This window comes from Labeo rohita, chromosome 5 (assembly GCF_022985175.1).
Source record: "Labeo rohita strain BAU-BD-2019 chromosome 5, IGBB_LRoh.1.0, whole genome shotgun sequence".
Lineage (NCBI taxonomy): Eukaryota > Metazoa > Chordata > Actinopteri > Cypriniformes > Cyprinidae > Labeo > Labeo rohita.
The window spans coordinates 2,537,852-2,551,573 of NC_066873.1; the positions used below are offsets into that span (position 1 = coordinate 2,537,852).

General features: G+C 38.6%; 1 protein-coding gene across 2 annotated transcripts in view; it reads right to left on the bottom strand.

Moving 5' to 3' along the window:
- The window catches only part of LOC127165109 (disks large homolog 4), a 177,234-nt gene that overhangs the window by 128,620 nt on the left and 34,892 nt on the right, over positions 1-13,722 (bottom strand). Inside the window, exon 1 of one of the 2 annotated variants that reach the window (XM_051109425.1) lies at positions 4,655-4,841. The exons of the other annotated variant lie outside the window; for it this stretch is intronic. Coding sequence (XP_050965382.1) covers positions 4,655-4,696 — 42 coding nt within the window. The 5' untranslated portion in view covers positions 4,697-4,841. Of the gene's footprint in view, positions 1-4,654; positions 4,842-13,722 lie in introns of those variants that run through there. 2 annotated transcript variants of the gene reach the window in all.

Genomic DNA, 13,722 nt, shown 5'->3' on the forward strand with positions numbered 1-13,722 from the left:
TCACCTTAAAGAGCTATTTCTACCTGATTTCACTCAGAAAAATGAGTTTTGCTTGTAATAATAGTTGTATACAGTGTAGGTTATTTTAATGATATAATATTTTTGACTTGGAAAACCAGTCAATTTAGGTTGCCATTTTTTTTCAGTGCATCTCTAAAACGATCTCTGTATTGTATTCTTTATGTTTAAATTTTAGTTTGAAATCCACAAATATGTATGTCTATTTTTTAACTCTTTTTCTTATTTTTCTGCTATGTTTTTATTGCATGCACACTAGGAAACCTATAAAATGGTTTCAACATGATCATCTACAAGTACCTGTTTTTATTAAAATCAAAATGATAATAAACTGAACATCACTGAATCCACCTTCGGTTACAGAGGAGAAAATCGTTTTTAAGGATCTTATAGCTTATAACTGCACATTTGTACTTATTACAGCATGCTGTAATGAAGCAATGTGCCTTGTTTTCTGTTAAATCGAGACTGCATGATAATAAAGTAAAGCATTCAATGCAGTCAAACAGAAACATGCACTGAAAGCACAACTGCACAACAATATATTACAGTAGCACTGAGAATCTCTAGTGAATACAACACCACTAACCATTGCATTCAGTTTCATTTCTTTATGCTTCATCAATGTTTGCTGATCAATGAGACACCACTTCTTATCAATAGACTGCCTTCATAACAATGAATAGTGACAGTACTGTGTTGAAGATAAGAATGAATTGCTGTGGTTTTCCATTCTGGGCCACTAGTGATGAAAGTGAACCTTCTTAGGACTTTAAAAACATACGTAAACTAAAAAAAAAAGAGTGTGCCATAATTAAGTATTACAGGCATGTAGTTTCATCTGCATCTCATTATTTCTCAAACATCATTCATTTCATTATTGCTGATAACTACTGATGCTGTATGGCTAATATTTTGCAGCAGTGTGATTGTAACAGATTTTTAGTGCACTTGTAGTAAACGTTTCATAAGTTTGGTGGGGAATGACTTAGCAGAAATTATTTTATGTTACAGCACACACAAATACACCTGCAAATGCATGTGCATTTTTAATGCCAAGCTCCAAATCAATATTCAGGAGCAGCTCTTTCTGTACTGTTCACTAGCAAAACCTAACTGGTGTTCACCCCGTATTGTCCTTCTGCTGAAACAAGCATCAAAACAACATATGGTGACTAGGAAATGCTCATTTAATCATCAAAAAGCATGTGTAAGAATCATTCCATTAAACTTTTTCAATAATTAATCCAGCCTTTCCCCATTCAGGCATGTGAAGATGAGACTGGAATGACTGAGCTGCAGTTACTGGATTCACATCTCACTGGTTCAGACCAGTGCTGAAGCTGACTTGCTCAAACCCTTGCTCAACTCCATCTACTCCACGTGTGATAGTTGCTACTCCACCTGCAATACTTCCTGTTCTCAGTCTCGTCCTGTGAGTCAGAGCATTGCCTGTTGAGCTGTTTTTAAGTATGCATCAAATTCCCTGAACGGTTTTCCCTGAACTGTACCACTCATGTTTTTAAACGAAAGTAATTAATGCATTTTAATACTAATTAATACTTAGCACAAGTGTTTTCAACACTGATAATAATCAGAAATGTTTCTTGAGCAAAAAGTAGAAAAAAGAGAATCAAGTCCAGTCTGGTAAACAGAAGGTAGGTGGACTCATCCAGTGTCACTTCACCTAATGTCATGTTGGAATATGGTAATGTGATTGACTATGTATGAGGAAAACTTCTGCGTTCTTGAGACAAAGCAACTCTGTTGTGCCTGTGAATTAATTGGCATCTGAATGCAGATGAGTTTTATCATGAAGAAACCATGATCAATGTTCTTTTACAGAATTCTCCCTGAAAAACAGCTGCTGTCCAAACAGAGCTATAGTTCATGTGAATATTCAAACCAATAAAATGAATGAATACATGCAACTCTGAACACTCACAGACATCCTGTCACACATTCGCTCCAGTGTGACATACAGGGCCAAATAGTGTCACAATTACTCTCTCAGACACTCTCTCTTTTCAGTTCTTTAATTTGTTTTTTAAATCCACAACATTTTCCAGTATATGACCAACTAAGCTAAACTCACAAAACCTAGTGAGCTAACTGCCTAGACAGCTTTTTTAATGCGTCACAGACACACTCTCCAGGCAGCAGCATATTCAGAGCCAACACTGAGGAGGACAATAATCAAATATGGACAAATTTCTCCAAGCATTTGACCAAAAAGTTGCATTTTTTGTCTGGTCTGTCTTAGCAGTCTAATATCACTGGTCAGTTGCAAAATGACTGAGATGGCCAGTCGAAACAAAGAAGGCCCTATCGTAAAAAATAAATAAATAAATAAAATAAAATAAAAACTAAGCCATAATTTGTTTCATACTATGTATACTTCAAATCCATTAACACATTTATTGACATATCACTTATAAGACTTACTGATATTAAATTGTGATCAAACTTCAACTGGAGTATTTCTCCATTGCACAATGCATATTTATTAATATCATGCCTGAAATGTGTTTTAATGTTACTATTAAAAAGGATTGTGTGATTGCTATATAGTATCAGTCTTTAAATGCAAGATATCTTAAGTGTACCTGAAGTATGCATGCAATAGTTCCACTTTAGCACAAACAAATATACTTCTGTATATCTTTAGGTGGACCTCGGCACTACTTCTGCACAGTTAAAGTGCATTAAGCACAAAATTAATTGTTCTAATTTAGCAGACTTTAATTTAAGCCTATACCAGTTTAGTATAGCAAAAGTACAGCTGCAGGGTATTAAGCACATAAATATGTACATGTATTTGTAGTATACTCAGCACAAAATAAATGTATTTCAAATACATTTTAGTGTATTTACTTTTACTCTGGGAACTTTAATGTTGAAGGAAGCTGAACATTAATTCCAGCCCAATGCTTCAGTTACAATTAAAGCCTGCAAGGTAAGAATTACAATGCATATATGTGTTATACAAGTGATTATTTTACTTTTTTCGGGTCAAATTTTAAACTGAAAATAACCTCTCATTTATGTGATTCATGAAATGTAATTAGTAATTGAATGTGACAATAAAAAAACATTAACAGAGCTGTTTTCTGCATATTATGCATAAAAATAAAAGTAAATGTGTGAATATTTCAAAAAGTTCAGATGCATTACTTTACAATAAATTATAGTTACTTTACTATTATTTTCCTTTTTCTTTGTACCCTTTAAAATACTTACATTTTATTTCCTTTAATTAAAAAGTAACATTACATTTGTGACAAAAACAAATTCCAGAATGCATTATGATAAGTAAAATGGCAGACAATGAAATTTGTATATTTACAAATATGCTTACATATAATACTGACAGTAGAATTGCTAAAATAATTCGCATTTAAAAAACAACCTAATTAATAAAAACTTATTTACCAAATATTGTGTGTGCATTGTTTAAGATAATTACAGTACTGAACTGTTAGCTTAGCATCATGCTAACTACATGAATCAGTTGTAAATCGTGTCTCTCACGTACATCTCATGTGAGGCACTATTTTGTGTTAGTGCTCTGAATCAGTCACTTGATCAACCTTCAGCATGCTAGTTAAAAAAGGCTTTTCCTGCAAAAACCAGCCTGAAAAAGCATGGACATTCATAACACATGAGATACTTCAACACAAGCTAGAGGATGAATGTACCATTTAAGGCCAGTCGTCTGACCTTTAACCTTTAGTCCCTTGTCTGTTCCATCCTTCCCGTATTATTGATGCACATTCTCTCTTTCTCTCTCCCTCTGTCTCTCCCTGCTTTTACAGCATTGTGCAGTAATAAGGAGGCCAGTGAATATTATATGCCCACATTAGCAATGCTATTTTGTCAGGAAAAAATGACCAGGGAATAGAGAGCTTTACAGCTTGATGGATATCAAGTCAACATGCCAAACTGACGCTTTTGCCCCACAGCCCCTCTGAGCTGCCATGCACGCAGATTTCTGTCTATTCAGCAAACTGTGCTGACATGAGAACGTTGTTTCCAAATCAGAATATTTACATTTACAGACGTAAGGCGTCTCGGTGAGAAATGACCACACATTCACACAAAAACAGATATAAAACACACACCCAGCTTACTTCTGGCCATGAGAGGGACAAAAAGACGACGCAGACTTTTAGGCTGTCTAGAGCATACACACACACACACAGAAGCGCTCAAAAAATGCTATTCAGTCATCACTGGTCAAAATGTCTGTGAACCGAAAGATTCAGGTAGCAACACACATCGCTTGAACAAACAAACAGATAATATATGCAACACTGTCCCATGCATAAATGCATTTTTTGGCTGCTCGTCCTGGATTTCATTTTTCTAGCTGAATGTTTTCCATTTTTCTGTCTCTTTTCCACACATGCATCCACACACGTGTATGCAGCCGTGCTCCTTCTGTGTCAACAGGCACACACACACACACACACACATGCACCACATCATAAATCAAGTCCCAGTTAGTCAGACAGACGCGCTCACGCACACACACACACACTGTAGATTCACGCAGTGAAGATATAAACAACATGCAACAGCAGCTCTGCACCATAAAGACAGAGAGCAAGACGTCTGAGAGGAAAAATGTACGTACCACACATGAGCAGAGCAGAGGAAGCTTAGCACGAGCCCTCATCAGCCACAAACAACCGACCAAAATGCCCGCAATGAGGGGAAAAAAGAGGGATGAAAAGTGAGGGAAAGATACAGTGGCTGGACAAGTGGGTAAGAGAGAAAGAGAGAGAGAGAGAGAGAGAGAGACAGGCAGAGTTGGTGTAGGTCTAGGAACACAAAGAAACCTGGCAGTCTGTTCCACCTCTGAGTCACTGAACAGGTTTGTGACAGAGAGAAAAGGAGAGAGGGTGGGAGAGATGAGAGGAGGGATATGAGAGACGATCTCACCTACGCTTTCTGGAAGATTTCCCCATCGTGCATGCGCTTTATACACACTCTGTAAAAATGTATAGATTCTTCAATGGGTATTCGTAGCACTTTAGGTTCAGCTAAGAACCCTGCAGAAGGTTCACAAGTTTAATGTATGGCTCTTTGGAGATTCAAAAAGTTTAAAATGATTAAAATGTTGCATTGTAAGTTAAATATATTCAAATAAGCATATTGATTTATGGGTTCTTTAAAAACCCCATGTAATCAAATTAGTGGAATTTGGTGACGTTTGATCTTAACGTGAGGTCATCCACAAAAATGTGCAGTTTTTATTTGCCTAAAAGATAATCATGATTTCTGGTTTGTTCAAAAAAACCGGGGGAGTGTTATAGAACGAATTAAAAGAAACAATTTTGTTTAAAAAGCATTGTTATTATTATTATGATTATTATTATTGCTATTATTATTATTATGTTTTATTTTGGATAAATTAAGAAAATATGCATATTTAAAAAAGACATCACAACAAACATTAAGGTATTTTGAAGTTCTCTTTTATATATATATATATATATATATATATGAAGTAAACTATGTTATACATTGACTAACAAAATGTTTTCAAATGTTTTTTTTGTTTATGGTTTAAATAAAGCTGGAAAACACTATAAAAATGTAGTGACACATTAGGTAGCATTTTTTTCTTTACCTCTTTTTACCTATGAATGTTTTTGTCTTTAGAAAAATACTTTATTAATTAAATAAAAGATTAAATCAAACAAAACAAAAATAGAATTGTAAAAAATTACAACAAATTACAGTTGTTGTTTTTTTTAGCGGATATGTTAACACTCCTATAAGGTTGACAGAATTACCTTCAGTAAGATATTTAAATTTACTTATCTGAAAGGCCTTAAAATAAATAAATAAATAAATTAATTAATTAATTAGTTAGTTAATTAATTAATTAACAATAAAATAAAATAAAAATAGATCCTGCAAAAATAGATTTTATTTTTTTTTTGGTCCTATTTAAAAAAAGGCATAATTCCTTTTATACGTCCTGCCCCAAACAAATGTCAGAAAATCCATCAACACAGGAAAACAATTTGTTGGGGTATTTAAAGAAGAAGTATGCAGTTTCTGTGCCCCTAACAGAACGAATACAAAATAATAATAATGGATAATGGATCAATGGATCAATAATAATGACTGCTTCAAACAGTCTGCCATTGACTGAAATTGCAATACAAAGATACTGTTGTTGTTAGTAGTAGTAATTCAGTCAGTTGCATGACAGGCTGGTTATGTGATGTTAACAAGTCAGCAGCCATGAGGGGCCCATGGCTAAAATGCTGTTATATGTATATAATGTGTAGCACTCATAGAGTACTAGTGATTTTAAACTGACAGCTCTGTTGTAGACAGTGTGACACACCAGTGGCTGACCTTTTCATCTGAACATGTCTAATTACATAGTCCTTCTGGATAGAAATGCTATTACATACATCATAGGAACATACACTTTCCTCTTCCTTTCCTCCTCATCCTATTCTTTCTTATCCTATCCTATCCTATCCTGTTCTATCCTATCCTATCCTATCCTATCCTATCCTGTTCTATCCTATCCTATCCTATCCTATCCTGTCCTGTCCTGTCCTGTCCTGTCCTGTCCTATCCTATCCAACCTACAAAAGGTCAGTGGAAAATGTATATTTGTAAGGCAGAAAGACTCAAATGTGAAAGTTGTTGTAAACAGACATAAACTATTTTTATATTTAATAAGCAACCCATTCCAGCTTTTGATGTACTTTCTGAGATATGACTATCCTGGTAAATTTGATGAAAACAAAACAAAGACATTTTTCTGCACGTGCTTGTGTATGTTTGTGTGGGTCTAATGATGCTGAGTGGCTTGTCAGTGGGGGCGATAAATAATGACCACCTCTGTAAACAACGTCAAGCACATAAACAGTATTAAACACTCACAGAAGGAAAAGTAAACAATTCAAAACCAACTAACAATAAACAAACACTTTACCAAGCCTATAGCCCTGCGGCCTATGATTCTGCCTCCAGCCAAACTGAAGAGAAAACAGACCCCATACAGCACTGCTCAGCACTGAATATTACTCAACAAAGGACATCATTAGAAAAGGGATAGGAAATAAGACATGACGGGACATGACAGAAAAGGATAAGGTACTATATGATATGATGTGTGAAAAGACACAAAACAATATGATAAGATAACATGAGACAGTACTGGATAAGAACATATACAATAAATACCATACTGGATAGGATATAGGATGTGACGTGTGGCCAAGCATGGTGACCCACCATACTTATCCTATCCTGTCCTATTCTATCCTATCCTATCCCATAATACTTTGCATTTACCCATCTAAGTGCACACACACAGCAGTGAGTAGTGAACAAACACAAACCATGAACACACACCCAGATTCAGAGCAGTGGGCAGCCATTTTTGCTGCAGCACCTGGGGAGCATTTGGGGGTTCGATGCTGAGGGTGGAAGAGAGTAATTCGCAGGCATTGTAGGTGGTGGGGGGGGAGTGAAAGACCAGCGCCCAAAACCACAACCTTTGGGTTATACGTTGGGTTACAAGGAAAGGACAGGATATGGTATGACAGGACCAAATGGGACTGTACAAGATAATAGAAGAAGAAGATACAGTACATACTTTTGGGACCTCTGGGCTTTGTTGAATAGGACAGGACAGGACAGGACAGGATATGATAGAACAGTACAGAAAAAATACATACTATATTTCACACAGCGGGGCATGGCTGGATAGGCCAGAACAGGACAGGAGACTGGACAGTAAGCATGAAAGGACATGACAGGACAGGACAGGATAGGATAGGATAGGATAGGATAGGATAGGATAGGATAGGATAGGACAGGACAGGATAGGATAGGACAGGATAAGATAGGATAGCACTGGACAAAACAAAATATATATTATATTGCACACAACAGGGCATGGTTGGATAGACAGTATGAATTAATGAATGAATGAACAGTAAGCAGGATAGGGTAGGATAGGATAGGATAGGATGGGATAGGATAGGATGGGATGGGATAAAATACAATGCTTACCATGTTGGATAGGACAGTACAGGACATGATAGGACAGGACTAGACAGGATAGGATGGGATAGGATAGGACAGGACAGGACAAAAAACAATGCTCACCATGTTGGACAGGACATGATAGAACAGGATGAGATGGTATAGGATAGGACAGAGTGGTATGGGACCGAAGATATACATACCATACTGAACAGGCTAAGACATTGTTGCATGGGACAGGACAGGATGGGACAGGACAGAACAAAATACATACCATATTGCACATAAAAGGACATGGCTGGATAGGACAGGACAGGACAGAAGACTGTACAGTAAGCAGGACATGGCAGGACAGGACAGGACAGGACAGAATAGAATAGAATAGAATAGAATAGAATAGAATAGAATAGAATAGAACAGAATAGAATAGAATAGGACAGGACAGAACAGGAAAGGATAGAACAGAATAGGACTGGACAGAACAGAACAGGACAGGATAGGATATGACTGGACAGGACAGGACAGGACGGGATAAGATAGGATAGGACATGACAGAACAAAATACATACAATATTGCACACAGCGGGGCATGGTTGGATAGGACAGGACAGGAGACTGGACAGTAAGAATGAATAAATGAACAGTAGACAGGACAGGATAGGACAGAATACAATACTTACCATGTTGGACAGGACAGGACATGATAGGACAAGATGAGACAGGATAGGACAGAATGGCACGGGACAGAAGATATACATACCATACTGAACAGGCTAAGACATTGTTGCATGGGACAGGACAGGATGGGACAGGACAGAACAAAATACATACCATACCATACTGGTTGGATAGGACAGGCTAAGACATTGTTGAACATGGCAGGACAGGACAGGATGGGACAGGACAGGACAGAACAAAATACATACCATATTGCACATAAAAGGACATGGTTGGATAGGACAGGACAGGAGACTGCACAGTAAGCAGAACATGGCAGGACAGGACAGGACAGGATAGGATAGGATAGGACTGGACAGAACAGAACAGGATAGGATAGGACAGGACAAAACAGAATACATACTATATTGCACACAGCGGGCACAGTTGGATAGGACAAGACAGGAGACTGGACAGTGAGAATGAATGAATGAATGAATGAATGAAAAGTAAGCAGGACATGATAGGATAGGACAAAATACAATACTTACCATGTTGGACAGGACAGGACAGGACATGATAGGACAGGATGAGACAGGATAGGATAGGACAGAATGGCATGGGACAGAAGATATACATACCATACTAAACAGGCTAAGACATTGTTGGATGGCACAGGACAGGATAGGATGGGACAGGAGACTGGACAGTATGAATGAATGAAATGAAGAGTAAGCAGGACAGGACATGAAAGAATAGGATAGGATAAAACAAAATACAATACTGAATAGGCTAAGACATTGTTGGATGGGACAGGGCAGGATAAGACGGGACAGGGCGGGACAGGACAGAACAAAATTCATACCATATTGCACATAACAGGACATGGTTTGATAGGACAGGACAGGAGACTGGACAGTAAGCAGGACAGGACAGGACATGACAGGACAGGATAGGATAGGATAGGATGAGACAGGATAAAACATAAGATGCAATACAATGCATACCATACTGAACACTACATTACATAGTTGGTATAAAGGACAGGACAATAATGTAATACATGACTATAACCTTGTTTTAGGTGTTTCACAAATATCACCAAATAAGCTGTTCATATAAAGTAAAGTAACAATGTAGAGCTATAAAATTAAAAAGTAAAAAAAAAAAAAAGTAGACAGCATAGCCCAGATCTTTGTTGAGATCATATTGAGATCTCTGACTCTGACTGATATCTTGGCAAATCTGAGCACAGTTTGTGGCACTGCTGAGATCTTCTGAAACTGTGAAATTAATAATATATTTTTCTAAAGAAAAAAAGATATGAGAATGGCATTAGAGTTAAACAAAAGTATCCATTTGTCCTCCATGTAATATCACTGTTGTCTGGTAGCTGTGACAAAAAAAAAAATATAATTTCTCATTTTCATCTCTCATTTGTAATTGTCTTTTGTAAAAATTCATATGTGCTGATGCTATTTCCTGTTACTCATGCCAGGCATTTGAAGCCTTATGAATATGTCATACTTATGAGTATCTACGTATGAGTACGCCCCCTTACAGACATTTTTGGTTATCTACGATTAGGTCACCTCCTGCCGCTTATTGTGTTTAATATGATGAATTCTCCTCTCTCCCCCCGTTCTATTTATCTCTATACATCTCCATCCTTCTACATGCTTGCTCATACGTACATAATCATTATCATATGAATACGCTCATACATTCTTTTTTTTTTTTGCTCATTTCTATCTTTTTCATCCCCCCCCCCTCTCTATTCTCTACATGATACCCTGCCATGTTGTCATGGCAACAATCAGGACCCAAGGGCTCGGTTGCTAGGCAACTCACATCACCCATAAGAGGAACATGAAGATAAAAAGTCAGAAACAAACAAACCACGTAAATCAAAGGTTAATTCTCTCATTATTTGTGAGTGTGTGTGCTCCAGTACCAATACTTCAATAGCTCACATTTTTTAAAAGAAGACGTGTGTCATATTCAGAACATCAGTCACACACACTGTTCCCTTAAACACAACACACAATCCTTCATCTTACAATGAGACGGAACTGCAGCAGATATTGTGATTGAGTACAGTCTTAAAGACTGTGCTTTTGCTGGATGTCACTTCCCTTTGCTATCAAACTCAAACATCTGGTTCTCCCGTAAGCTGTTTTGTGGGGGAAAAAAATCTCTTACTGAAGAATGACAATGATGAGCCCTTAAGAGGCACAATGTGTTATCTGAATTGCAGGTGGTGCTAGTGATTGTGGGAAGCAGCTTGCTGATGCTACAGTTCCGTACTGGGCCACTGAGTGGCAGTGCGTGACTCAGCAATACAGCAGCCTCCCCAGAAACTCGGCACACAAGCTACTGATCTCTTAATTATTGACTCAATGTGTGTGTGTGTGTGTGTGTGTGTGTGTGAGTTTATGTGTGTGTGTTGTTAATTGCTGAGTGTTACACCATTCAGTTATGTCAAATCCCAAGCTGCATGGGAAGTGCTTGAAATCTATTCTGGTATGGACACCACAGTCTGAAGACTACAATTATGATTGTAAGCAACCTAAATATTTGAAATTAGAACATTTAGACACAAGTCTTACATTTCAAGAGCAGTGCATGTCTGTCGCCAAAATTGATGCTAGTGTTTTTGGGTGGTTTCCAAGGTGTTGCTATGCAGTTACTAAGATGTTCAGAGAGTTTTAAGCATGTTGCTATGCAAATGTTAGGATGTTCTTAGTGGTTGCTAGGTGATTGCTTAATGGACCATGTCAAAAGAGCCTCAATGATACATCTCAGGTCCCTCCTCCATTTTAAGTGTGTGCTATTTTTCAACCTTTAATCATCAGTGAGTCATCAGTCGCTAAAATCCTCTGTCTCGTTGCTTAGAAAGGTAAAAACACATCTCTTTTCAACCAGACACATGGTATTCCCAACAACAGAAAAGTGCAGAATGAGTTATACACCAGAATTTAATGCTTTAAAACAATGCAGGTTTATTCATTTTAAAGTGCTGACACTAGCCTGAGGACAAACAGAGAAATAAAAGTCTATTTTAAAACCATGTACATGTAAAATCGGATTAAAATTTAATGGACATAAAACAATGCAGTAGTCTCTGTAAAATAAGTGCTTACTAGTGCTCAATTAGAGAATGCAAAGGTAATTATGTTTGGAGGGAACACATGGTATTTTAAGCTTAATAACCTATTGTAAGTTTAATAGGTTTATATTCAGCAGGTGTTTTCACTTAAAAAGGGGCACACTATATTAATGGGCCTGGTAGCTGGACTGAGCGCTGGAAAGAGAAAGACTGCATCCAGGGTTCGCCAGAAATGGCATAGAAAAGAGCACATTATCACCTCAGAGAGGGAAAGGTGCTGAGTGCAAGCACTACACCCAGCCAGTTTTGCCTTAAGCTTACCTATTTGTACCAAATAACACCCAGAACGAAACTGGCTCAATCTGGACACTGTAAAATCTCACGAACTATGGTATGCCACCAGGATGGCATCCACTAGTCAGTGGGCTAACCTCTGGAAACTGTCCCCCAAAGCAGACAAAGAGCTGCTTTCATCGTCTGATGTTTTCCATGCAGTCCAGATAAATGTGCAACGCATGCACTGGACACAGCAAAAAAGGGCTGGGTCTTTCAGGTTCACCACTGTCTCTGAGAGAAGTAGAGGGAACTTTGGGCATATGGACCATCTTTAAAGAGAGGGCACTAAACTCAACGGACTCTAGAGGCTCAAAGGGAGCTCTCTGCAGGGCCTGTAAGACCAAAGAGAGGTCAAAAGAATGTATAAGCTGCTGTCTCTGAGAATTGAAGCTGAGAAACCTAATAATCAGGTCATGCTTTCTTAGGGACTTCCCATTCACAGCGTCATGATGTGCTGCAGTGGGTTCCAATATTGTGCCCTGCCTCTGAAAAAGAAGGTTCTTCCATGTCGAGTGGAGATCCAGTCAGACAGTACAACAGAGTGTAATGGGAAAGCTCCAGCAAAGCGAACAGCTCTACCTCTACTTTGGTGAATCAACTCCATATCAGTTGGACTGCTTGTGGATGAAGCCTCGACTCTCCTCAAAGCATGAAAGTGAATTTGCAGTGTGACTGAAGTTATCTGGAATATGGCCTTGGCAAATTACTTATGCCATCATCACGGTATTGTCTGTCCGGATCAACACATGCTTGCCCTGAATCAACTGCTGAAATCTCCGCTGGTCCCTACACAGTGTTCACTGCTCTCTACTCCTTGCACATGGGAAATCTTGTTGAAGTTTACTTCACTTCAGAACATTTATTCACGGATTTGCGGTACTCCACTTCAGTGTCTTCACACACAGATGAAACGTACTAGAGAAGTGTAATATAATATACCTCCGTGAACGATAAAGAGATACATACAAAATTTGCAGAGTGGGGGATCGTGAGGACTGGAATTGAGAACCACTGCAGCAGCATAGCCAGCAACTCCAGGCAGTTGATGTGCCAACATAGTCAAGGCCCTGTCCAGGGTCTAGAGGCTGCACGCCTATTGCATACAGTGTCCCACATCCCTTAACGGGGCAACAGCAGCTTCTGCAACTTTCATAAAGACACAAGGTGACAGGTACAGCCCGAAGGGGAGGACCTTGTACTTATACGCCCGACCCTCCAAATCAAACCAAAGGAAAAGTATGTGTCTAGAAATAATCGAGACATAAACTCGGAGATCCAGGATTGACAGCAGTAAAGGCCGGAATGCTTTGCGCTCCACGCTAATGGTAGAAATGAAAGACATCTACCTTGCTCTGCAGAACACGTGGTTGTCAGTCCGGAGAGTCAGGAGAGGAGGCTGTGCCTTCTCAATATGTGTAGTTTTAAACTGGCTCCGGGTTTGAGAGTGCCGCAGTCAAGTCTGAGTAGACAGGGAGATGCTCAGACTGCAAGAGCCAAGGAGGACGTAGCCGCTGAAGAAAGCCACCGCCTCTAGACCCGCGGACCTGAAAGGGGAGCACATGCGGCCGCCGGACTCC